The sequence below is a fragment of the Candida orthopsilosis genome (assembly GCF_000315875.1).
Source record: "Candida orthopsilosis Co 90-125, chromosome 1 draft sequence".
In the NCBI taxonomy this organism is placed as follows: Eukaryota; Fungi; Ascomycota; class Pichiomycetes; order Serinales; family Debaryomycetaceae; genus Lodderomyces; species Lodderomyces orthopsilosis.
The window spans coordinates 1,794,767-1,820,512 of record NC_018292.1 but is presented as its reverse complement, the minus strand read 5'-3'; the positions used below and the strand labels follow the sequence as shown (position 1 = coordinate 1,820,512).

Genomic DNA, 25,746 nt, shown 5'->3' with positions numbered 1-25,746 from the left:
TTGTTGTTGAATCAATTGCGTATTTTTGAATTGTCGGGTTGAACCTTGTGATGCAAAAGAAAAAAAAACGGATCTTTGCGAGTCAAACAATGTTGAACTTTCCAACGACAACAATATACGTAGAATTGATCGATTATTTGCTCTTTTTATGGCTCCACTAGGTGCTGGCCACACGTATACAACCGTAGGAGGGTATGATGCGTGTTATACAAAACACACCCAAGATTGATACTTTAAAGAGTTCATCCCAAACTATGGAAACTCCAATGGCGAGAGGACGAAGTCTTTACACCGAAATGAAGTCCTTCAGCATCATCGTATGCAATGGATAATATTTTTTTATAAGAGATCTGCTTGTTAGTCCCGAAAGCTCTCAATATCGCTTAGAACTCTCACATAACAATATGAGGCTCTTTATTGCATCACATTTTATAGTTATAAACTTACATATCCAACGTTTCTAATAGGATATGTTGAACAATTCAAAAACGGGCTTCAAACTTTAACTACAAGCAATATCTGAAAGCTTTCCTACATCTGCGCAACTTCGTATTTTCTGTTAGTTAGTACAAAAATAGAAGGTCAGGATCCGTAGTGTTTTGCGTGTCGGGAATTTGCAGCCCTTTGTCACATCGCCGTTCCGAAATTCAGTAATAAGGAGACAACAAAGAATTTGAAAAGGATGTAATAAAGAAGTTGATTTTATAGCAAAAAGGGGCCAATATTGGGCGGCTAATCATTTATACAAGACCATTGATTTGGCTATCTTTCAAATTGGTCATTTCAGACGTATGGGGGGGGAGCATGTATAGCTATGACGTAACTAGTTCAAAATGAGTAATTCACTAGTAACGAACTTTTTGCACAGTTATAACTAAATAAGTATTGGGTAATATCAAACCACTAAGAAAAGTCCCAATGAGTTTCGTAGACCCTTGTTGCTTCGTGAATACTTTGCAACCAAAATAACAATAATCAAGTGTCATAAAAAGTTGCACCAAAAAAAATAAATCTACAAATCAAATCAGCTCACCTCAATCAACTCTCTATAAACACCCTGACTGGACCCCACTCTCCATTATTACCCAAATGTCAACCGCATCAAAAATCACCCTTGGCGCATCAATAGCGTTTGCCACTGGTGCATTCATCTTCATCAACTATTCACAACAATCAGAACGAGCAGCATTACGTCAAGGTCCCATAAAGGATGCTGAACGACAACAAGCGAAAAAAACCCAAAAACAACAAGCAAATGAATTAGAGCATCGTGAACAAGAGGAAATGAAACGGAGATTTGCTGCTTTACAACCTTTGAGCAGTGAAATTATACGTGGTGAGGAAGAAAGTGGAAAGTGATTCAATTCCTGTCGGTGATTTCATGTTTCAAGAGATTTCAAGTCTTGGTTAATTAATACCTATTACGCCGGTAATGAGACGCCTTGTATATAGATTGATACATATTGTCAATAAATTCAACGATTTACAAAAGATGAAAGACATTACAACGGTGGTTGGAAAAATGTTAGTGTTCTTGGAGACACCAGGAAGTAGGAAAGACTCCAAAAATACAGGAGAACGGAAGCAAGGAAGTCAATTCTCCCTTTTTTCCCTTTTATCCCTGATGTACTATGATGCACTTTGTAGCTTTTGATATACAAATATCAATTCCAAAAAAGAGAATTCAAGAAGAATCTTGCAGGATTACAAAGTCTTGCTCTTCGTAGACTTGCCAAAACGGTTCGTCAATTGAAAAGATGTTTGATCGTGGTAGATATACAACATTATTGATGTTGTATGGATCAGGCCAAGACTTTCATATCCTGGATATTTGATGGTTAGAGAAGAGAAGAAGAAACAGAATTTTTAATTGAAAATTTTCATTGCCAGTCTTCATTTGAATCGCGCTACCTTGTAAAGACTTGTACACCATTTTACACTTCTTATACCTCTTACACTTCCTTTGCAAACGAGTAATAAAATATATTTTTGAACTGAATAAATAGAACCTCCTTATATAAAACCTAATCTTTTTCTCACTAACCTAATAATTTTTCCAATTGTTGAAATCTCTAAAGTTTTTAGTTAAACTTGTTGTTCTTGACGTTTATCCATTGATACTGTAGTCACAGCTGATGCTTTACGTGAACTTTTTCGTCTAGCTAGTAAATTTGAATCAGTCAATGTCAATTTGAATGATTCAATGCCGGAAATGATTGATGATGATCTTGTCCATTCAGATATTTCATTATCAGAATTAGAATAATCATCCATTTCTTCATCTAATATCTTGCCCGTGTATTGACATTGTGCTTGACTACCATTTCTTGATCTTGTCATTAGTTTTGGTGTTAATTGTAAGCTGGCCAAATCATCTTCCAATTCTGATACTTCATCTTCAGAAACTTCCCCATCTTCATCGGAATCATCACCAGAAACATCAAGCTGAGACTTGTCAACATTGAATACATTTTTGAAATTGAGTTCCTTTGGCATGGGTGTGGGGATGTATTCTTTGGTCTTGTGAAGGACTTTGTGCTTGTCAACTTCATCTTCTTCGTCGTCATCATCCTCTTCGTCCACTTCATCCTCTTCGTCAATATTTTCAATAAATTGAGTGGACACATCAGTGAAACTTCCAAGCATGGCAGGATTGTCAAATACAACCTTAATAGCATGCGCTCTAGGTGATAAAATAGGTTGGTTTGACATGGGGATAGTCAACTCGTCATTGCCAATATCTTCCACATGGTCAACCTCATAATTTTGCTCAAAATAATGACTGGCCTCCACCAAATCTCCATTGCTAGTTACACTTTGCCTTTGTCCTTGCATAACCCATGGATGGTGCCAAATTTCTTCAATAGTTATTCTCTTTTCTGGATTCACTTCCAACATTTTCGTAATCAAATCCTTGGCATCGTCACTAATCTCATCCCACCATGGTTGTAAAAATACAAAATCACCACGAAGAATCTTCATGGTTACGTCATTAGCATCATCGTCATAAAATGGTGGGAATCCACACAATATAGTATATAAAAAACATCCTAACGACCAAATGTCAACTGCCTTTGAATACTGATTCCTCGTCTTTTGCAGGTAAAACCCTTCACTTCTGGTATTGCATGTGATAACTTCAGGTGCAGTATATCCAGCAGTACCACAAGGTGTCTTCATTGGAACTCTAGAATTGTCATCCTCATCAATCAATTGCTTAGCCAAGCCAAAATCAGCCAACTTAATTACCCCGATTGTTCCTCCACCAACATTCAACTTAAATTCACCTTCATCCACTTTACAATCGTCATCTGATTTACGAGCGTGTTTTTCACTTTCTTCAACTGATCTTGGAAAAAAAGGAATCTTTTTGAACAACAAGTTTTCTGGCTTGATATCACGATGAACAATATTTAACTTGTGAAGATTATCAATGGCTGATAATAATTGTTTAAATACATGGCGTGATAATGGTTCTGAGAAATATGTATACTCTATAATCTTGTTGAAAATTTCCCCACCATTACAATACTCCAATATTAGAAAACAATGATCAGGTGTATCAAATGAATCATATAATTGCAATACATTTGGATGATGAGTGCGTTTCATAATCTTTATCTCATTCTTGATGTTGTGAAACTGTTTTGATGTGAGGTGAGCTTTACTAATGATCTTGATTGCAACTGGTTTATTCTGTCTCGCGTCAAGTGCTTTGTAGACGGTTGAAAATGCGCCTTCACCAAGTATGCTTATTAATTTATAATTTGGAGGTAGGTTAGGATATAGTTCATTCAATGTAGCATCAAATGTGAAAAAGGCCGAGGTGGCGCTAGTGGGGGTATGAACGCCCCCAACTGGATCATTTAAAGGAGCACCGTCAATACTGGTTGTTTTTAATGTATCGTCTAAAGATGAAGATGGCATTACGTCTATGGTAGCACCCATTTTGGCATCTGAATCACAAATGTTCGGTGTGGAGTGTGAAGAGTGAATGGTTGTCTTTGATACCGCAGTAGTGGGAAGGGTGTTGAAATATTTTCTTAAGTTCTAAAGTAAAAAGAAAAGTGACGTTAGTATTGGTAGTTTTATGAATAATTAGAAAAGTAGTTTTCAAGTCGTGTGAATATTAGTATGGATATATATATATAATGACCTGCATTATGTGCTATTACCAAATTAAGTTGTTTTTTCTCTTCAGTTCCTGTATATAGTAAACAATCTGTTGGTGTTTAGTAATGGTCGTGTAAAAGTTTCGGAATATAATTTATTTCTCTTCCTGCATTTTTGTGTACGATATGGAAAAAAAAAAGTTTCGGCGTTTAGCTTTTTATTCTCTTTTTTAAAGCCTCATTGCACAAAAAGTGTGATGCCCAAAGAGACTTTGAGGGGAAAAAGCTTTATTGTTGTTTGTGTGTTTGAGATCAAAAATGTAAGAAATGTGTGGTGGTTATTCAATTTGTTTTAAAGACGCGGTGTAGGTACCAACACGAGGAATGCAATCTCTATGTTTTATGGAAGTTTGAATTAAAGCAAGATCGTGTATCATGAAGTACGGTATCGGTGGTTTCATTCGTAAATGTTGAGTTTGTTTTAGTTTGAAAATGTAACACGACGACAAATGATTTGCACTACTTTCTTGTGCCTCAAAGGCAGGCTAATTTAAATGTATACATACCATCATCATTGGAAGAAGGAGTTAGTAATTAGGATCAATTGTGGAAGCAAGTGGTCGAGAGCGAGTAGTTTATATTATTGCAGCTGTCTCTGCTATGTGTGTGTACTTTTGTTGTGTGGTTTACGTGAAAAACTGAGTGTAAAGTTGATCACGGTGACGAAATTTTGCTATCTACGTTGCTCTCAATTGATGTATGTTCTCGTCTATGTTATGGTGCCTCAGTTGATGAGTTGTGTCTGATCTAATTTTATATGGGGTCGATGATGTCCTTAGTCTGATTTGAAAGATTTATATTGAAAAAAGTCGTGATACTTTTCGATATTATATATATATATTTCTATATCTGTGAGTGTAATGTAGAAGGGTAAACAGAAGAGTTAGTAGATTGTTATTTATAGAATTTGATATTTAAAATACAACACAGCACAGCACAAAGTATGTTTTTACATTCTGCTAATCGACAATCAGATTTAGATCGTCTGATGGAGCGTAGTTTAGTATGTATCATCAGATAGCGAGGTATAATGAGAGTTGTAGAGAGATGATAATCCCACAAATTGAGGGGAAACCTACACCACACAGTATTTCTCATTACGCAAATACACGTAAACACACAAAACTATTATTAACAATACAAATCCATTATATGCAGTACACTACTCTTCATCTACACAAATCGAAATAGCCAATTCCTGTATGTAGAATAGTATAGATATATATTTTTGTAACAAACAAAAAAAGAAAACATACGTTTCCATACTGAACTCACTTTTTAAATACAAAAGTAGATGTATTCAATAGTATATTGTAACTGATTTAACACTACCCCAGGAATTTCATCACATCTTTAAGTAATAAAATATGCTACTTGGTTAAGAAATGATTGGTTGAATTGCTATACAATTACAAAGACTCGAAAAGTGGTGTGAGAATGAAATACAATAGGGGTCTTTATTGTATTACACTACGTATCACAATAAAAAAAAGAGGTATGATGTAATCACAAATTTCAAATTTGGATTGATACTCTTCTTTATTGTTTTGTTGATTGTAAGTCTTCGAGTAAACAAACTCATAACCGTACTCTTTCTTAGCACTTACATCCAAACACACATAGTCGCAAACGTCTTTAGTCTGTGTACAATCTCGAAATAAGATGGAGAAAGAGAATACTTTTGTATCTATTGTGCCAAATATAAACAACAATAGAAATTATAAACAATAAACAAAGACCAAGGAAATTGACACCCAATTGAGTATACCATTACAATACGAAAGAAGTAAACAAAAGACCACTAACATGCACATGATAATAGGAGATTGTCAACTATTTTTCTTACAACAAAGAGTAAGCAAGCCAGAATCTATAACAAAGAAACAAAAAAAAGGTAAACATTGGATGAAAACAATAGAAAAGCATCATGGCGGCAGACAAAAGGATTCAACTCCGAACGGAATTGCAATCAGTCGTAGGAAGACAATACGTGGGTCCAATAGGGGACAAGTGAAGCTTGTATGTTAACGACCACTGCCAACACTGTTTTTTAAAACGACCCACCCTATATTATTTCTATGCCAAAAAAAATAATGTTGTCCCTCAATGACATCATAGGTTTAGGAACTAAATAATATGTCTCATATTCAAAGTTGCAATACCCGGAATTGAGTAACTAGGGCCATAAACACTAAACCACTTCCGATATAACACGGATGTTAAACTGACATACACAAAGGCAATATCTTTGCATTTGTGTTGTTGTTGTTTGATAATGTTATGCATAACAAGTCGTGTTTTCACACTGAAAACCAGGGAAGTGCAGAGGAAACATTGAGCACAGCTATTAGGACTCAGACAGCGTCATTGAGATTAGAGACTGAAGCTATAACTTGCCTGGTTTAGCACTGTATCCAGTAGCAACAACAAGATTAAAAATGTGCTTTTACTTAGTTAGCTTTTCGTAAATTTTTTGCACGAATCTTGTTGCTTAAAAATGCGACATAATAATGTATTATTTTCTTTTCAAGATGACAAGCTTTGTGTGGTGACGTAAAAGCTTTATTACGAGTAAAACTTTATACGAAATGTGTACAATTACTTCACCTATTAGCTCCACTGTGCAATCTACTACTGCAACAGCAAGCAATAAATCAAATATTCTTTTTCTAATTGCCAAAATATGTTATTACCGGGAGTAGTAAAATTTCTAAAAAAAATTCTTCATCTTTGTGCACTACTAGATATAATGAGCATCATAAAACTGCATATACACTATTGTTTTCTTGATTTCGATAATACGACAGTCGTAGCAATTATATTCATGACAATGTGAATAGTTGCATAGCAAAACTAAGTAAAGCAAGTGTCTTTACAGCTTAATGACTTCTAACTAAGTCGTCTTAATATAGCAATTTCTGCCTATAGTTTCTAGTTTCTAGTTTCTAGTTTCAAGAGTGTTTGATGCATGTGCTTTTCTATAATCATTCTAAAATAAGGGAAAGTCGTTCCTCTGTCAAATTAAATCCTTTTGTTTCTGCAAATGTTCTTAAATGAATTTTTGTTAAAGAAGGTGGGAAGAGGAGCAGAGTCTTTTTCTTGATTTAGCATGTCATGATCAAAGTCTTTGGGATAGAAGCAAGGCTACTAAAGTAACCGGCGGGACACTCTCTTTTCTCAGTGGAGAATGTGACAAATTGCAACTGATAACGCAAAATTTTGCATATAATTAGGAGTTTTTGCAGGTAACGGAATGATGTGATATCCCGAAATAGTTGTGAAGCTGGGAACCAACCGAGATATCGTATTGGATGCATCATACGAAGACAGATACCAATCTAGTCTCAACTACGCATCTTTGTTTGTGCTCTTTGAACATTATTCGTGTTACAAAACATTGAATACTGCTACTAATCAAGTCCAATCGCTCTCGATGGAATGCCACATACCTCGAACCTTTTATTTGATTACTGTCAGCTATCGTGCTTTTTAATCTCACGTCAGCAAGCTCTCAAGAAGATACTTAATGCGACTTTGATACTTGTAGACAAAACGCTACCATGCAACCGCATCTCATCTGAAAATTCTCAATTTTACAACCAAATCATCAAAGGCTCATCAATCAACCCACCTACACACAGCTACTATGTCGGAGGTGAAAAAGAGAAAAGTATATACAGCTCCATCGGTTAATGTAGATCATCATCTTGTTGAACAACTTGGTAGCATACAGTCTTCCTCAAATAACTTGGAACCAATAACCCAATTGATCCAACGAGGAGATTTGGGTAGAGTATTACCCATTTGGTCGTACTATTCATCAGTTAATAACCACAAGGAATTCGTCGACATAACCAATAAGATTAACCATGTGCTACGCACCGTCAATGGGAACAAAGACTCATTTTTACCAGTACGACAAAATATCATTGACATTGCCAAAGACATATTAGTCAATTACTCCAAAATTACGTATCGTGCGTTGAGCAGCTTGAAGCCCTCTTCAACCAACCCAACCATTAGATTGTTAGACAATTTAATCAACTATGATACCTTAATAGCCCAAGAGTTTCTCAATAGCTTTGATTTGACACTTCCAGTATTATCCAAATTGATGACTCCAAGTAAAATTGAAATTGAAGAAGGTGAAGTAAACGATCAGTTTTCAATAAGGTCAAATTTTATGAAGTTGTGGATTGATTTATGCTCCAATGTTGCTTACTATCATCGATTAGACTTATTGACCAACCATCCAAAGATTGTCAAAAATATTTGGAAGTATTTACAACTCGATTCCATCAACCTGTTACTGAATTTGATACAGTTTCTCAATGATAAATTACTTGATGAGAATAACTTCAAAAAGGCACAAAAGTGCAAGATACTCAATGATAGCTTTATGTACAAGGCCCATATCTTGTTCAACAAAATTAGAGAACCATTTTTCCTTGATTTCATGACAAAGGTAACCTCTGATGTCAAAAATGGACTAGTATTTACCAATGATAAGTTATGGACTCAAAATTCTGACGTTGGCGTTATTGTTGAGGTAAATAACAAAAAGTTCAAGATTGCAAACAAGTTACTATACACATTATTAACAAGTTTGAAACCAACGGATTCCAACAAAGAGTTACAATTTATTGTCAGGGTGTTGTCTTGTTGTCAAGAATTAATCCCACCATACATGAACTATCTTGTCCAACATGGAGGTGGTTACCATGACCCATCATTGACTTCTTGGTGGATTTCTCATAGCTTGTTATACACTAATGTGCTACAAATACCGATGCCCAAGTTTGAAACAAATGTAGAATTTATCAAGTTCGATGCTAGAGCCATCACCGAGAGCATAGTATTTGCACCATTACTGAAGGGAGCGTTGGTGGAAGGATTATCTTCTAAAACCGGATTGACAGTGCAATTGACTTTGCAATTGGTTCTTTTCGTTTTAAAAAGATTGGAACAGGTGATTGACGTCGTTAACCTGAGACAAGAATTGATTAGCCTTGTATTCAGTCAATTGCCTGATGTTACATTTGTTGCACAACCACTTTCTACAATATCATCGAAACTCACACATTTGACTGCATTGACCATTATTAACAAATATAAAGCATTGGTACCGTCTTCTCTTAACAAAAGCTCATTGCAGAAACTAGTCTCCACTGGAGTGTCTGATATCGTTTCCAAATCAGAATTGTCCAATTACGACTTGTCAATACTTGATCTTTATATGAATTTGCAAAATCAAGATTTTAAATGGTGGAACAAAAACAATGGCGCCAATTCATTTTACACCTCATTGATCAAATTGGCATCAAAATCAACAATCACTTCAAGTTTTGCTACTAAGATATACCACTTGCTTAACAGATTATCAGAAGACAAGATGTTTTTCAATCAGAACTTATTGGTCACTCCAATAATGGCGTTAATTTACTCATTGGATTCAGAAATGACGCCAGAGTTTTGGAACATGTTTGATGAAGTTGTTGCTCGATGCGTGCGTAGTCCATACAAGTATCTCGATTTGGCTCATGACAAATACCAAGATGAGAGTATATTTGTCGTGGCAATGTTTGAACAATTCAAATTTTTGTTGGGTAAAGGCAATGATGAAGAGAATTTAAAATGGTTATTCAAGTTTTTAAAGTACATGATAGTGCTTGGTGAGAACAAGAATGTTTTGGCGTCTCTTGTTGATCAATTAGATGTTAATGATTTAGTAGAGAAGTTTAACTTGAATCAAATGTTGACATTTGAGTCGTCTTTGCCCATTGACCAAGATTCTTCGATAATGGAGGTAGTTTATAACTCCTCTGTCACCCACTTGGCTAAAAACCCACACATTATCGAAAAGAAATTAATTTCATCAAATTTGGATTATTTGGCAGTATTATCACTCATAAACTTGATTCTCGAGAAGGAGATTTTGACAACACAATTAATCACAATATTGTTCTCCAAACTTTGGAGTTTTTTGATGAATTCGAGCCAATTAGCGATTGATTATTTCACATCAGAAATGACTTGGAGGAAGCTACTTGGGGGACCACACAATGGCGAGACTAAATTGGTAATCCAGTTGTATGGAGAAACTATAAAATTAATTCCCCATTTTAGTTCTCCTTCATTGTCAAAGTTCGTGTTTGATACACTATTTAGTGGAAACCTTGGTTTTATTGATTACATTTGGTTATTAAATGAGACTCAATCAAGAAAGCTAATGGATTTATCAAGTGGAGTTCTCTTTGAGCTGGCAGTGGCTACTTGTATTGATAAGCACATTAAACTCACTTTTGCTCAATTTTGGAAATTGTTGAAATCCAAAGAAGCCAACAGGCTCAGTTTACTAACCCAGCTTCTTGAGTCGAATCTGTTAGTAGTAACGGAGTCCGATTTGATAAAGGTTACTGACGAGATTGTTTCTCAGCCCAATGATTATGGATTGTTGCCGGTTTTGATTGGCAGGTCTAAGAATGTAGCTTCTTGGTTATTAAAAAAGAACTTGAAGGATGGTGTTTTGAATTGTTTGATTGTATCATCAATGGTTCAAAATGAGATGAACGTTCCTCCAGCATCCATGAAACAAGTTGTTGAAGCGATTCAACTGAAATTAGATTCGAAAACGGTCGAGGAGTCAATGTGGAATCAAATATTGATTATATTATCTACGCAAGCTATTATCGATCAATCACTAATTGAAAAAGTGTTGGAACAGATCAATTTCAAGCAGACAACCAACCCTTCGTTTATTAGTTTCATCAAGAAAGTCCCTCAAAATGATATGACAAAGACATGGCTTCACAAATCGATGCTATACATAACCAAAAGCTTTGCCGAATCTGAACTGCTTTCACAGAACTTCACATTATTCGTAAACCACATTGGAGATTATTTATTTGATGCAAATGTTTGGAACATGGTTCCCGCAAGTATTTTAAACACTCAATTGGAAGTCATTCTTCAGTCTAAATTCATCTACAAAGACACCTTGAAATACGCGGTGAAGTCACTACTTGCCTCCTCAAAAAACAAGATTGATTTTCAAAAGCTTTTCCAAATCGCCTTGACTTCATCAACTTGCTTGGATGGTTTGCCTAGCGAAAAAGATGCGTCTTTGAGATACTATTCAGCTTTGATTATTTACATTCTTTACAATTTCGATCACCTGAAATTGTCCAACGTGATTAATCTCAAGACTGTTTTGGAAAAGTATCAAGGATTAAATCGTTGTGAGGATTTGTTGCTCAAGTTTGTGTTGCAAAAGATGGAGGCTAAAGTGTCCATGTCGTGGATTGCTAGTGTATCTAACTGGGAGTTCTCAGACGAACTTCATAATAATGAGTCTGATTTGGTTGACATGGACAAGTTGATTACGAAAAAGAGTGAACAACTTACGGTGTCACTAAACAAAGGCGTTATTCAAAATTCATTGAATTGCATGGAATTGAGTCTTCCCAAATTTGGCAACGGTGTTGAATTTTGGCATCAAATTGAGAAATTGGAAAGAGAAAATCTGTTGTTATCCACCGATCATCTTGCTTATGATTGTGAGTTTCTATACATGGTTATTTTAAACAATGATGAACTTTTGAAATATACCAAACATGAAGATTCAAGTGTGACTTATTCATTCAAGATCAGGAACTTGATAGACACTGGAGTCTTGCAATTCATTATTGCAAATTTGTCCACTATCAAATACCTTCCAATTGCCAAGATCATACTAAATAAGATTCTCACCTCAATTGACGATGAAATAAATGCTCATTTCAAGGATAAAAACATTTTCAAAGCATATTTATCCACCGTTTGTTTCACCTTACAACAACAACAAGAAATCCCTAAATTGGTTTGGTTTGTTTATTCCCAATTTGTTTCTATATTAGCCAATCCAGGCCATTTCTTGTACGAATTGAGTTTCCGCTATGTTCTTGCTCATCCAAGTTTAAATAAATGGGATATTCCCTTGTATAATTCAATCACACATCCAACAGAGTCAACGGAATGGTTTTATCGAGAATTGAACTGGATAATTGAACAAATTACTAATGGGCTCAGTTCAACTTTGGATTTATCATTGCTTACAAAGAATGTAATTGAATCGGTTCTAAATTTAATCAATTCAAAGACATTAAACATGAAGCTTAGAGTGTCGATTTTGAAATTTATTTACAGAATACAAGAAGTTGATCAGGGGTCGGATTTGTTAATTACTAGGTTTGGTGTTTTGTCGTATTTGGAAATGATGAGTAAAGAATTAGGAGAGTCAAATGTGTTTGATGAACAATTGAAGGTGAATATAATGCAGATTTTGAGTCGATTTGAAGTTAGTGTTGGTGAAAGTGAAAGAGTCAAAGACTGGACTGGTGGTCGATTCAACGATAACTTGAAACGAATTTATGACAGCTTAATATAGATCTATAGACCGAGTTCTATTTTTAGCTACATGTGACTTTCACGTGACAATAAGTTGAAAGTATTTTCCTCCTTTATCTCTGACAGAAAATTGACTTTTTGCATAACAAAGGAATAACATCTTATCGACACAATGAGTGTATGTTTATTCACATGATGTCTCGTCCAACTGATTCACAATACTAACATAGAATATCTACAGTTAGGGAAGCTAGTACACTATGGCATCGACCTTGTGCTTATATCAATTGTACTTGCTGGAATCCATCGAAATACGGGATTACAATTTGATGTCCTGCACTTTAGCTCGGTTGATTTCCGTCGTTGGTTTGGCAATTACCTCAGTTTTGGAGAAGCTTGTTATGACAAAGTTGTTTCGTTATTGAGAATGTCGGGTTATTTCAAACAACGTAATTTGGTGTTGGATAATTTAAAGAATGCCGGAGCTCAATATTTGAAAGAACAAACTGGGCGTGATATTCGAGAGTATAAGAACTCTAGAGAGCTTGATTAGAGGGGGGTTATGTGTAGATGCGTTTAGGTTTAGTAAATTTTTGGTTCCTTTCCTTGATGAACGTAAGTCAAAGATTTCCTATCGTAACGCCATCTACTACATCCTCTAAAAGAAGCTTTTGTGACGATGTTTGCTCCCTCCCTACGCGAAGAAATTTCTAAATATGCTCTGTAACTTTCACGATGCTCTTGAACCGACTCATTTTGACGAGTGTGCGGCTCATCTCAAATTTCCACCAAAAGTTTACAATTCTCAAATTAGTCACTTGAGTGCATTAATGAACGACTGATTAATATCATTTTGACGCTTGAACACTTTCACGATGTCAAATCAGGATAATCAAAGATCGAGAGCATAAGTTTGCGGACTCAATATCGAATCAAAGATGCATGAAGTTTTATTTTTCTGACAAAGCTATTCAGTCCATGAAAATTTCAAGAAACTTGATTCGTACATTACCCATCGTAGCACAATGAGCTTATTCAGCAAATTCAAAGCTGCCATTTTGAAAGAGCAAGAAGAGGATGTAGCCCAAACCACCGAGTACATCAATGCTTACCCACCAAAGAAGCTTGCCCAGATGGGTCTTGCGGTAATAAACTTGAATATTTCAAATATGAGGACTGGTATTGGTGGCAAGACAATTTTGGAATTGCAGTTGGACAATGCTATAAGCAATGGAGATCTATCCTCAGCCTCGATGAAAACGGGTGACATCGTGAGGATTGATAAGATGACAAAAGCAAAGAAGAAAGACGAAGAGAGCAAGGAGAAGGACGAATCTATTGAGGCTGTAGTTGTTAAGGTTTCTAATTTGACAATTACCGTTTCGGTAGATGAGTCCGCTGGGGACGACAAAGTACTTAACTACTACAACAACACCAATGATTCAACTAGAATATGGATCGTCAAATTGTCCAACGCGATTACATATAAGCGAATGATCACAACCATGAATAAAGTACTTGAATTAAAAGAAAGTGAGAAGAACGACATCCACAAGTTACTACTCGGGGAAACTAAATATACTCTATCAAATGGTAACTCTAGTATCGATTTCTTCAATCGCGGCTTGAACCGATCTCAAAAGTCTGCAATTGATTTTGCAATCAACAAGTCCAATATCTCAATCATCTTTGGGCCGCCAGGAACGGGTAAAACTATGACGTTGGTTGAATTAATTCGACAGTTGACGACTCGAGGGGAGAAAGTTTTGGTTTGTGGTCCATCCAATATTTCTGTTGATACAATTTTAGAGAGACTTGGAGAACATTACAAAGCAGGCGAGTTGGTACGAATTGGACACCCAGCTAGACTCTTACCCGTCAACGTTCAACATTCTCTTGAAGTTCTTTCCAAGAGTTACGGCAGAGACGTGATCAAAGATCTCGAGAACGACATTCAATCAGTTTTAGGCAAGATCAAAAAGTGCAAGAGATACGTAGAGAGGAAAACATTGTATCAAGAGTTGAAACTGTTGAAGAAAGAGCTAGTTCAAAGAGAGAGAAAAATTGTTCACGAATTGCTTAACCAAGCAAAGGTCGTTCTTGCCACATTGCATGGTGCTGGCTCTTATGATTTGAAAAGAAGTGGTGCCAATTTTGACTCCATCATTATTGACGAGGTATCACAGTCTCTTGAGCCCCAATGTTGGATCCCATTACTACACAACGACAAATTCAAGAGGTTGGTGATTGCTGGTGACAATATGCAACTACCACCAACTATAATGTCAGGCACAGCCACTCTTTTGGAAACAACGTTATTTGACAGACTAGTCAACAAATTGGAAGGTGACAAGTTTAAAAAATTGTTGAATGTTCAGTACCGAATGAATGATAGTATAATGAAGTTCCCTAGCATGCAATTATACGAAGACAAATTGATAGGTGACGAGTCTGTTAAAGAAATCAAGCTCACGGATCTTCCCGGTGTTTCTAGAAACGACGAAACTAATGTACAATGTGTTTGGTACGACACGCAAGGGGGTGACTTTCCTGAGCAAAAATTAGAATCAATAAAGGGAGATTCAAAGTACAACGAAATGGAATTACAAATTGTTAGGGGCCATGTAAAGAAATTGATTGAGAGTGGGGTACCGCCCCAAGATATTGGAATCATTGCCCCGTATGCGGCCCAGGTGCAACTTCTAAAAAAGCAACTAGGTCCTGACTCATTAATTGAAGTGAGTACAGTTGATGGATTTCAAGGTCGTGAAAAAGAGGTTATCATCTTGACCTTAGTGAGGTCCAATGATGAAAGAGATGTTGGATTCTTAAGTGAAGAACGAAGATTGAATGTGGCAATCACTAGACCAAAGCGACAACTTTGTGTCATTGGTGATTTACAGTTGATGAATGATTCAGGGCACAAATTTCTTCAGAGCTGGAGCAAGTACGTCGAAGATGGTTTCGAGGATGGGAAATCAGTAAGACCATATGAAATTGTGTATCCAAACATTGATGATTACGCTGACTGGTAATTTTTTATATGAAAACATAAATACGAGGGCATAATTTCACTTCATTGTACGTTTTAAGAGATGGCTGTGAAAAATTGCAATTTAACTACCATTTTGCTTCCATGGTAAAAGGTATATTCGCGGTAATTACCAAAACACGTTTTTTTAAGCAGGTTGTATTTGTCATATCATGTATATTTTTGAAATTCCTTTAAGTTCATCCGGTATTGAGACAAACCTTTTACCTATAGAGTCCTTTCTGTCTTAGCAAGCAAGGGAATATTAAGTGTAGTGATTCAGTGTAGGTTTTGTATTTTCAACGTCTGGCGGTTAGTTCAATTTTGTGTCAAAGAATATATTATATTGTGTATCTATCCCCTGAATTCAATTTCAAAGGAAATAGATTGTTTGCCACAGTAATTACTAAGGGGTTGACTGGGGGAATGTTACATGGCTATGGTCTTTGATCTCCCGGATTAATTAATGTAAAGATTAATTTGTATTTATTTACCTTAAGCATACGCGTCTTCCTTTAGGTCTTTGATTTAAAATAAGGAAGATTTCAAAATCCAAAAAGTTCAATTAAATATTATTTACTGCTACTCGTACTGATATGAAAAAATAGAATAGTAACATGCGCTGTGATTATGCTCTGAGTCCCGAAGTAAAGTCGTCAGTTTACGACCCTCCACTTTTGAATCTGTCACAAAATTTCAAAGATGCTGTCTAACGAGAACTAGCAGTTGATTCAGCTCAGATTACAAAAACAACCAATCATTTCTTTACCAACAAGTTAGTTTCGAGGGAGATAATCTAACAAATTTAGTGGTTCTGGACGTGGAATTTGGCCTTGAAAAAGATTAGATGGGGAGGAATTACAGAGTGATATTTGGCGTGATACGTTCAAACCAGGAGCTATGGTTGAAATTGAACCGATGAAAGAGAGCACATACAAAGAAGAAAACGTGGAAAACAACGACACAAACAAACAGAAAAAGAAGTCTGCTGTTGCTCTTGTTGCAGACGATTCTTCCACAACAATAAAGATTTTATTCATTCAAGTTGGTTCGGTTTCTCAAATACTAAATTGTTATGGCAATTCTTCCAAGTAGAGCAAGTTAAAGGTTTTAGCTCAACCTAACATGCCCACTTTCACCAAAACGGTTGAGGGGGCTATGGATAGGGTCAGGGATAGAAATTTCAACATCAATGAGGCCCTTAAATTTCTTCTTGCTAAACAAAGACGGCCTTCAAGCTCGGATAAAATTGGAAAGGTAGTTTTGACTTGCTTAAATGGCCCAGTTTTAGAACTAGATGAAACATGCAGCGTGAAGTCAACATCCCCAAAACTTGGTACACCAATCTCAAACACATTGGATATTATGAAGATGACGTTTAGGAAGTTGGAAATGAATAGAGGTGATAATGTCGTCGCAGATACTGGAACTATCTTGAACGCGTCTACAGAGGTGTGGCCCAGTCTCAAATTTATCAATGAAAGACTCAATGCGTCACAAAGGGAAGCAGTTGAATTTTCGATAGATCGTTCAAAATTCACTATTGTTTTCGGAGCTCCTGGCACAGGAAAAACCATGGCACAGGTTGAATTGGTTCAGTTATTAACAGGTCCGAGTGAGAAAGTTTTGGTATTGACCAGTCAACTTAGTTGACACTTTGTTGAAGAGTTTCAGTGACGAATACAATGCCAAGGATTTGGTTATGCTAGACCGACCAGCAAAACTGTTACCCTTTCATTTGAAACATATGTTGGACCTCTTGTCTATGTATCATGAAGATTTGACAATACCTAGTATCAAACAGCCCATGAGTCCAATTCTCAATCAAATCTAATATGCTAAGAGCTACGCTTTAAGCAGGAGCTTGTATGGGGAGTTAAAGCCACTACTTAAACAATTGAGAGATGATTTTCCAGAGAAATTCAAACATATCATTGGAAGAGCACGAGTCGTATTTGCTACCTTGCACGGTACTGGATCTACCGAAGTAGGAAAGAGATGTGGCTGGTTCGATACAATTATAATTAATGAAGTATAACAGTCATTTGAGTGCAAGTATTGGGGTTCCATTAGTCTCTTACAAGCTTAGAAGATTGGTGTTTGCTGGAGATAATAAACAACTATCCCCTACTATCTAACTGACTGATAAGAAAATGATCGGCATTTTAGAAATAACTCTACTTGATAGAATAATTAAGGAGATGAATGGTGAGAAATATGTCAAGTTTTTGAATGTACAATATCGAATGAACAACAACATCATGAAGTTCACAAGTATACAGATTTATGGAAACAAACAATTGAGACATTATTTAAATAAGGATTGTACTTTGAATGAGATAGGGGGTGTCGGAAATAACCATCTGACAACTCCTCTATGTATGTGATACAATATTTGAGGAGGCGGCTTTTTGGAGCAAAAGATCGAAACTGATAAGGTGAAATCAAGGTTGAACAAAAGAGAAGTGTACGTAGTGAAGTATCATATCAAGAGGCCTCTTAAAATAAGTGTCCCCGAAGACCACATTAAAGTCATTAAATCATACTCAGCCCAAGTCCAGTTGATCAAGACAAATTGAAATCATATTTTCGATTAAAGAATGCACTGTTGATGTATTTTAAAGTATAAGAGAAAAAGAAACGATTATATTGGCGTTGGTTCGATCCATCCAAAAGGGACTTGTCCGGTTTTTGAGTGAACAAAACGGTTAAATGTTGCAATTACAGGATCGAAACGTCATCTTTGCGTTGTTGAAAATTTTTAAATGATAAATGAACCAAAGCGTGTTTCTTTTTGGAGGAATGGTGTAAGTGTGCTGAAAATGGACTGACAGAACACGATTAATTAAAGCCTTGTAAGATCATTGACGTGCCACTTGGGGGTATCCCAGGCTAGAGGTGATCAAGGGTTTTATTTCGTTTGACCTCTTAGCAATAGTTTCTATGAAGTAGGTGGTATACAATTATTAAAGATTACGTGGTTGCAAATTGATGTTAGTATTATAGATTGTCATGCGTAGCCTCGTCTCGATACGTCGAAATCAACAACAAACAATTGTGCTATATTCATAAATGTAAATGTTACACAAAATTCGCGTGTTGCTTTTTTATTTTTTCAAATTTTACCCTGTGTGCATTTGCAACCTAGATAGATTTACTTCACGTACTTGGCAAAGACTACGATCAGAGTACTCGCAAAGAGAGAATAAGTCCCACATGATCCTTGAAATCCAGTTTACATTAGTTGACGACGCAATCCAGTGTCCAGCACCTTGCTTCGTGCTGGTTGAAAAATCGCGTTTAGTTGATATTATTTCACTTTTTCGATTATTATATTTCACCGCTTTTTCTTGACCAAACAAATGCCAATGCAAGTAATTCAACTGTAAACAACATCGGTAAGGATTTCAGCGTATATAATAGTGAGTTGGTCTATATTTTAGGTAACACTTCAAACCTAACGTTACCATAGCTCCCGATGATGTCTTGCAAATTGCAAATGATTGGACTCTTCACGATTATTGCAATTGTACACGCGGCTACAATTTTAGTTACTGATATTGTTTATGTTACAGTGCTGAGATCAGCTATCTATAATGAGTCAGGAGTGTTTTACACAGAGTATCTTTTGGGTAACCCTGCATCAACATCTATTTCAACAACCACTGATGAAGTTTCTTCAACTTTGGCCAGTATTGCGGAAGAGATAAAATCAACATTAACTCCATTACACCCACCCGAATCTACATCAGTGGCTGCTAAAGCTGTGACAACCAACACACGCACCCCTATTACCACACCACCAGCTCCGTCCACCATAAAAGCACCCTCCTCAAGCATCACTACGTCAACAACAAAAGTTCAATCTAGTGCTAAACCAACAATTGTGGCGAGTTCACCAGTTCTGGCTTCAAAGTCTACCAACTCTGATCCTTTTACAAATGAAATATTGAGTGCTCATAATGTCAAACGTGCTGCTCATGGTGTTGCACCTTTGTCATGGAGTCAAGAACTCTACAGCTATGCTCAAAAGGTAGCCAATGCTTATGATTGCTCAGGAAATTTGAAACACACCAGTTCACTTTATGGAGAAAATTTGGGTGTCGGCTATAGCTCGGCCCAATCAGTGGTTAATGCATGGTATTCCGAGGGTAAAAATTACAGTTACCAAACAGCTACCAAATTTGATCATTTTACTCAAGTCATATGGAAATCTACTACACAATTGGGCTGTGCTTATAAAGACTGTAGTGCTAAAGGATGGGGTATGTATGTAATTTGTAATTACAAAGAAGTTGGAAATGTGAAAGGACAAGGACGACAGAATGTGCTCCCATTGGTCTGATGTATAGGAACAATAGTATACTGATTTCTTGTTACAAACGTAGACTTGCCCTATGACAAAGCTCTTTGTTACAACCTTTCGTAAGTGTCTCGAATCACAATGTTTAAGGGGGAGGCATGTACGACTGTTGCAATACCGATGTGTAGACAATTATCCACCGAAAAGAGAAAAAGTATTAGATACACACGCGATATTTCCGTTTTGTACCAACGGAATGTTTTGCAACATTGCGACCGTCAAAATGTATCTGCTACATAGAGTGCTTAAACTCAATGTAATATCATTTTTTGAAACAGCGTTCTACGGAATGTGACTAGAATCACAACAGGAGCTTTTACATTATAGCTAAAGATCGTGAGAAAAGGTCGATTTGTTTCTTTTTACCTTTGCAAAAGGGTTTAATCGCCTATATCGGGCTGTGTTTGCAGTGCCCCTCGAAGAATATCCGTTTCATTTTGACAGATTATATGCAAGTTAAATTAATGTTTCTATAAAGTAAACGTGGGCTATGATTCCATTGGATAAAGGTGGAAAAAGAATCGAATCGATGAGAAACAATAAGCCGATCGATGCCATTGATTTATCGGAAATTAGATTGAAAAAAAAAGAAAAGGCTTTTGAACAAACAATAAATGAGTCGTGTGATTTCGTCCAATTCAAAGCCAGATCCCAAATCTAGAATTGCAAAGAGGACGTTAAACCAGAGAAATCTACTGTACATGAGAGCCACAAACGTTTGGCTCATTTAACGGCAATCTGGTCTCTAAAACATGCTCGGTTGATACCAAATATCCGATTCAAACAATCATATATCTTTGTCCTTCCACTAGACGCAATCAATTCTCCAGTGCGACGAAGAGTACGAACACGTAAAAATGGACTCTTGTAACCCCCCTGAATAGCTAGTTAAGTAAACAAGTAATATAAACAAAGAACAGATTGTCTAGAACAATAGCAACATGTGTTGTGTTGTTATTAAACGACAAGACATTTTCTGTTTCTTTTGTCGAAAACGTAAACAGCAGAAAAGCAAAAAAAGAAATACATGCGTACTGCATACAAAAGTTTGTGCTATATGTCTAAATTGGCGTTCTTGTGTACAACATCAATTTAACCATAATGGGACTTTAAGTAAAGTAACTACTCTTCTATATATGCACAAAGTACAAAATTAGTACTTACTATTGTCCCATATGCTGAATATAATCGAATCATAAAACTAAGATTTCAGACCGAAATTTAAAAGGGGGAACTCTTAATATTCTTATGTATTGTATTGTATTGTATTTTATTGTATTGTGTGTTATGGCTTTATAGAACTGCCTTTGATTTCTTGCGTTATTGTTCAATTTAGTCTTGTTATATATATGTTTCAACAAATCTCTACTTTTTCCAAGTTTCGAGTTTTCCTTTTCTTTTCCCTTTTTCCTTTTTTCCTTTCTTCAGCTAAAGATCTATTAAGTACATTACTACGCTCCTTTTTGTATCCCAACTACAGTCTGTCACTACACAGTTCTTTATCGCTGATACTACTGCTGCTATTACTACACATTCATTTTTCATAGCATATACCCTTTACACTCACTAAACGAGAAAAAAAGTAAACACTTTACACACACTACGTTCATTTGAAACACAGAAAAAAAAAATCGCGTCATGAAATTCACTACTACTGCTGCTGCTGCTACCACTTTATTTGGTTTGTCTTTAGCTCAAGTCAAATACGAATACGTACACGTCACTAACTACGTCACTGTTGGTACTGACGGAGAATCAACTCCAACTCAAACCACTGAAGAACCTTCAGTGTCAACTTGGGTCTTTTCAACCAATGTTTTAGGACAAGATATTGCTTTCACCAGTGTTGTATCCAATGTTGATGAAGCTCATGCTACTTTATACCGTCAAAACTTGGTTATCCAAGGTGGAGACTCATTAACCACTGAAAAGTTGGCTGTCATTGCTAACCCAACTACTTTGATCACCTCCACCTTATCAGATGAAGCTTCTGCTGAATCAGAGGATGCTATTGTATCTTTTACCCCTACATCTGAAACTTCACAACCATCTCAACAATCAGTTGAAGCTACATCAACCTCAGCTCCATCTTCATCAGCCACTGCTCAACAAACAACTGAACAATCATCTGCCCCAGCTACTTCATCATCATCTTCAGCATCATCATCAACTTCATCCAGCTCAAGTGGTGATTTTGGTAACGTTCAAGATGAAGCATTTTCCAAGGATATTCTTGATGCACACAACTCCAAGCGTGCTGCACATGGTGTTTCTGCATTATCATGGGACCAATCTGCTTACGAATACGCTCAAAACTACGCCGACCAGTACTCATGTTCAGGAAACTTGAAACATTCTGGTGGTAAGTACGGAGAAAACTTGGGTGTTGGTTACAAGAGTGGTTCAGCTGTTGTTGAAGCTTGGTACAAGGAGGGAGATAGCTACGATTACAGCACGGCTTCCACTTTTGACCATTTCACTCAAGTAGTATGGAAAGGTACTACCAAGGTTGGATGCGCTTACAAGGACTGTAGCGCTGAAAACTGGGGTAAGTACATCATTTGTTCATATGACCCTGCTGGAAATATTGTGGGACAGGGTAAAGCAAATGTTTTACAATAATTGGAATCAAGCTTTGAAATATATGCGCTTGCCTTTCCTTATTACAAGTGAGAAGCTTGGCTGTTTTTATATAGTTTTATAGTTTTGTATAGTTCGTTGTTTTAAAAGTTTGTTTTTTGAAATTCAATTGTAGGGATTTTTCTTTAGTGTATATTTTTGTTTAGGCATGTACGTTGTTCTATTAGATTTGTTTTCTTGTAAAGGTGTAGTTTTTCGTTTGCAACAACCCTTTTCTCTCTCCCCAACATAAGTTATCTCTTTGTGTAATCATTTGATAATTTGACTTCAGAAAAAAAAAATAAAACCTCAGAGAGGCTAACCCCAATCTACTCCTGCAACGCCTCAACAATATATTTACAGTTCCTTTAGAGATACAATGAGCGACAGTGGTCCAGATACATCCATCAAGAGTGAGGACCAGAATGTTGCAAACGGTAGTGTACAACCACTCCCTATGGACACTAACTCATCCTTCGATGAATCAAACTCCCAAAAGCCAAATACCACAGCTGGCCGTCCAAAGAGAACATCATTGGCGTGCATACGGTGCAGGACCCGCCATATTAGATGTCCTGGTGGGGATCCATGCAAAAAGTGTCAACTTGCAAAGATAAAGTGTGAATATGTGGAAGCCGATAAGAAAATTGTGGTGTCAATGAAATATCTTTCAAGATTGCACGATGATATTGCTAGGTTAAAAAAGGATAATGCTCTGCTTAGGAACAGCTTAAAGGAACTGGAGCTAAAGCAAACAGAAATACTAAGTGACACTTCTAAATCACAACAAATTACACTGGTGCAAAATCAAATTAATGCCACAGCGGGGGTAAACCATCAACCAGGTGCAAATCATAACCAAGGAATGGAAGTGATCGGTCCTTCATTGGACAAGCATGGGAGACTAATACAATCGCGGACTGGAGAGAAAGTTTATGTTGGCTCGTCTTCAATGACATTATTTGGTTTGGAAATCCAAAACATGGCACCATCATTTGATTCATCATTACTACCCAATTCCAACAAATCCACTCCAATGAACTCTCCAGATACACGAGCTTCAGTTTCATCTGCAAAGAGCGACTCTCGTCAAACAAGTAAACGCGAGAGCAAAGTGATGGAAAAGGAAGGTGGCGCATATAAGATTACACTTTCAAAAACGAACACCAGACCCGGACTTTCCATAAATTTTTCATTACCCTCGTATTCTTATGCAATGCTCTTAGTGGATACATTCATCAACTACAACGATGGATGCTTCTATTTCTTTAACGAAGGGTTGATTAAACAGTTTTTGATGAATTTATATGCGGGAAGGATAGAGGAGAATAAGAAAATCTTGCGACGCAATTACTCCCAGGATGCTACGGTAAACTCCGATGAGAACACTATAAAGAAAGATGCTGATGATGAAACCATTTTGGAGACAATCTGGTTTTGTAAAGTATTACTTATATTCTCCATTGGTGAAATGTATTTGGGAACTGAATCGGATACTCATGCTAAACGACAGAAACTTGAAAATATGACAAGGAAGAAGGAACATAAAGAAAAACATACTTTGCCCGGTGCGGAGTTTTTCTATCAAGCATCCGATCTCTTCACCGGATTATTTGCATCCGGTGCTATCGATAATATAACTAAAGATGGTGGCATTGAAGTCATGCTACTATACGCATTCTACTTACAAGTTGCTGATTGTACAATTGCTTCGTACTTCTATTTTGGTTTAGCATTGAGAGCAGCGTTAATTTTGGGTTGGCATGTGGATGCAGAAAAAGAATCTCTCAACCGATTCGAACTCGAACATAGACGCAGAATTTGGTGGACAGTTTACATGTATGAAAGAATGCTTTCTTCAAAAGCAGGTCTTCCTTTGAGCTTTGCCGATGATTCAGTTTCTACAGAACTACCTGTTGATTTTAAAATTGATTTATCGGATTTTCCTCGAGATAAACAGGATGTACGCGGCTACTACATATTTCCACCAGCTGACTATATCAATAATTGTGTCACAATTACTCAAATCAATGCCGTCATTTTGTCATCATTGTATACTAAAACCCCGACTTATAATATCTTACCAATTGTGTCTGATTTGGTGCAGAGGTTGATTAATTGGAAAAACTCGTTGCCAAACCATCTTAACGTTGACTATACACCAGAGGAACCAAAAGTGTCGCGATTGATAGTAAATTTGATGACAGAATATTTCCAAGGTATCAATTTAGCAGTCCGACCATTGTTGTTTCATTTTTCTACAAAGAAATTAAAGGAATTGCAAGTGCAATCAACTCAAAACAAGTATATCGATTTGACCAAATATTCCAAAAACGTATTGAGCTTGCTTAACTCATCGTTTCAAGCTTCAATCAATACAATCAAGAGCATCTGGTCGTTAGTGCTGGACAATATGGTTGCATTATTTGGGTGGATGGACCGTGAATATTTATTCACCTCAGCATCAACCTTAATTCTTTTCAATGCGTCATTTGGAGTCCATGATGCAACTAAAACCCATTTAGATCATGCTTTGACATTGTTTACGAAAATGAAGCGATTGGGCAACTACCCAGCAGCATTAAGAAGAGCTCAACTACTTAAATTGATTCGCGTTCTTGATTTCAACGGTGCAATGACTGAGATTCTTCGTAAACATGACGAAGACTTCAGATTCTATGAGGATGATTTGAAAGAAACGATGGAAGAAAGTGCTCAAGAAACGATGAACAATACTCCTCAACAGTTACAACAAAACCCCGACTTGGATTTCCCAAACTTCAATACGGGTCTTCAACATAGTCAAGGAGATTTCAACTCTAATCAAGACTTGACAGGGATTGAAGGATTTGCATATTTAGATGAAGAACAAAAGTTATGGAATGAAATTACAACTGAAGCTGGATGGCTTAATTTCCACCCCCCGGAAAATTCAATTCTTGATGCTTCTGGTGATGTCAATCATCTACATACTATTGCTGAAACTGACAAGAGCGGCCCCAGTCCATTTAGTTTTGACGTCGAGGGACCAGAACTACGTGGTGAAAATGATGGTAACAGTGGTGTCCATTCAGAACCCAACTTTCCCAACATGATTCATGACCAATTCAATTACATGCAATAAGAAGATTCGAGGTTTTCATTGCTTTATACAATTAATTTACTATATATATATC

General features: G+C 36.6%; 9 protein-coding genes across 9 annotated transcripts; 8 read left to right on the top strand and 1 right to left on the bottom strand. All coding sequences in view use genetic code 12, as the record gives it.

Moving 5' to 3' along the window:
• Positions 1-1,089: 1,089 nt before the first annotated feature.
• Positions 1,090-1,359, top strand: CORT_0A08150 (Pet117 protein; the record flags this gene model as incomplete). The annotated part of the gene is made up of 1 exon (XM_003866591.1): positions 1,090-1,359. One exon carries the CDS (start codon positions 1,090-1,092, stop codon positions 1,357-1,359), a length of 270 nt encoding a protein of 89 aa, XP_003866639.1.
• A 726-nt stretch (positions 1,360-2,085) lies between these two features.
• Positions 2,086-3,948, bottom strand: CORT_0A08140 (hypothetical protein; the record flags this gene model as incomplete). The annotated part of the gene is made up of 1 exon (XM_003866590.1): positions 2,086-3,948. The coding sequence occupies one exon, from the start codon at positions 3,946-3,948 to the stop codon at positions 2,086-2,088; it is 1,863 nt and encodes a 620-aa protein (XP_003866638.1).
• A 3,870-nt stretch (positions 3,949-7,818) lies between these two features.
• Positions 7,819-12,597, top strand: CORT_0A08130 (hypothetical protein; the record flags this gene model as incomplete). The annotated part of the gene is made up of 1 exon (XM_003866589.1): positions 7,819-12,597. One exon carries the CDS (start codon positions 7,819-7,821, stop codon positions 12,595-12,597), a length of 4,779 nt encoding a protein of 1,592 aa, XP_003866637.1.
• A 132-nt stretch (positions 12,598-12,729) lies between these two features.
• CORT_0A08120 (hypothetical protein) lies at positions 12,730-13,110 on the top strand (the record flags this gene model as incomplete). The annotated part of the gene is made up of 2 exons (XM_003866588.1): positions 12,730-12,735; positions 12,799-13,110. The coding sequence occupies 2 exons, from the start codon at positions 12,730-12,732 to the stop codon at positions 13,108-13,110; spliced, it is 318 nt and encodes a 105-aa protein (XP_003866636.1).
• Positions 13,111-13,582: 472 nt separating this feature from the next.
• Positions 13,583-15,592, top strand: CORT_0A08110 (Hcs1 protein; the record flags this gene model as incomplete). The annotated part of the gene is made up of 1 exon (XM_003866587.1): positions 13,583-15,592. The coding sequence occupies one exon, from the start codon at positions 13,583-13,585 to the stop codon at positions 15,590-15,592; it is 2,010 nt and encodes a 669-aa protein (XP_003866635.1).
• A 1,121-nt stretch (positions 15,593-16,713) lies between these two features.
• Positions 16,714-17,241, top strand: CORT_0A08100 (hypothetical protein; the record flags this gene model as incomplete). Its single annotated transcript, XM_003866586.1, has 1 exon — positions 16,714-17,241. The coding sequence occupies one exon, from the start codon at positions 16,714-16,716 to the stop codon at positions 17,239-17,241; it is 528 nt and encodes a 175-aa protein (XP_003866634.1).
• Positions 17,242-19,066: 1,825 nt separating this feature from the next.
• CORT_0A08090 (hypothetical protein) lies at positions 19,067-19,933 on the top strand (the record flags this gene model as incomplete). The annotated part of the gene is made up of 1 exon (XM_003866585.1): positions 19,067-19,933. The coding sequence occupies one exon, from the start codon at positions 19,067-19,069 to the stop codon at positions 19,931-19,933; it is 867 nt and encodes a 288-aa protein (XP_003866633.1).
• A 1,656-nt stretch (positions 19,934-21,589) lies between these two features.
• CORT_0A08080 (Rbt4 protein) lies at positions 21,590-22,573 on the top strand (the record flags this gene model as incomplete). Its single annotated transcript, XM_003866584.1, has 1 exon — positions 21,590-22,573. The coding sequence occupies one exon, from the start codon at positions 21,590-21,592 to the stop codon at positions 22,571-22,573; it is 984 nt and encodes a 327-aa protein (XP_003866632.1).
• A 376-nt stretch (positions 22,574-22,949) lies between these two features.
• On the top strand, positions 22,950-25,694 carry CORT_0A08070 (Put3 protein; the record flags this gene model as incomplete). The annotated part of the gene is made up of 1 exon (XM_003866583.1): positions 22,950-25,694. The coding sequence occupies one exon, from the start codon at positions 22,950-22,952 to the stop codon at positions 25,692-25,694; it is 2,745 nt and encodes a 914-aa protein (XP_003866631.1).
• Positions 25,695-25,746: the final 52 nt, after the last annotated feature.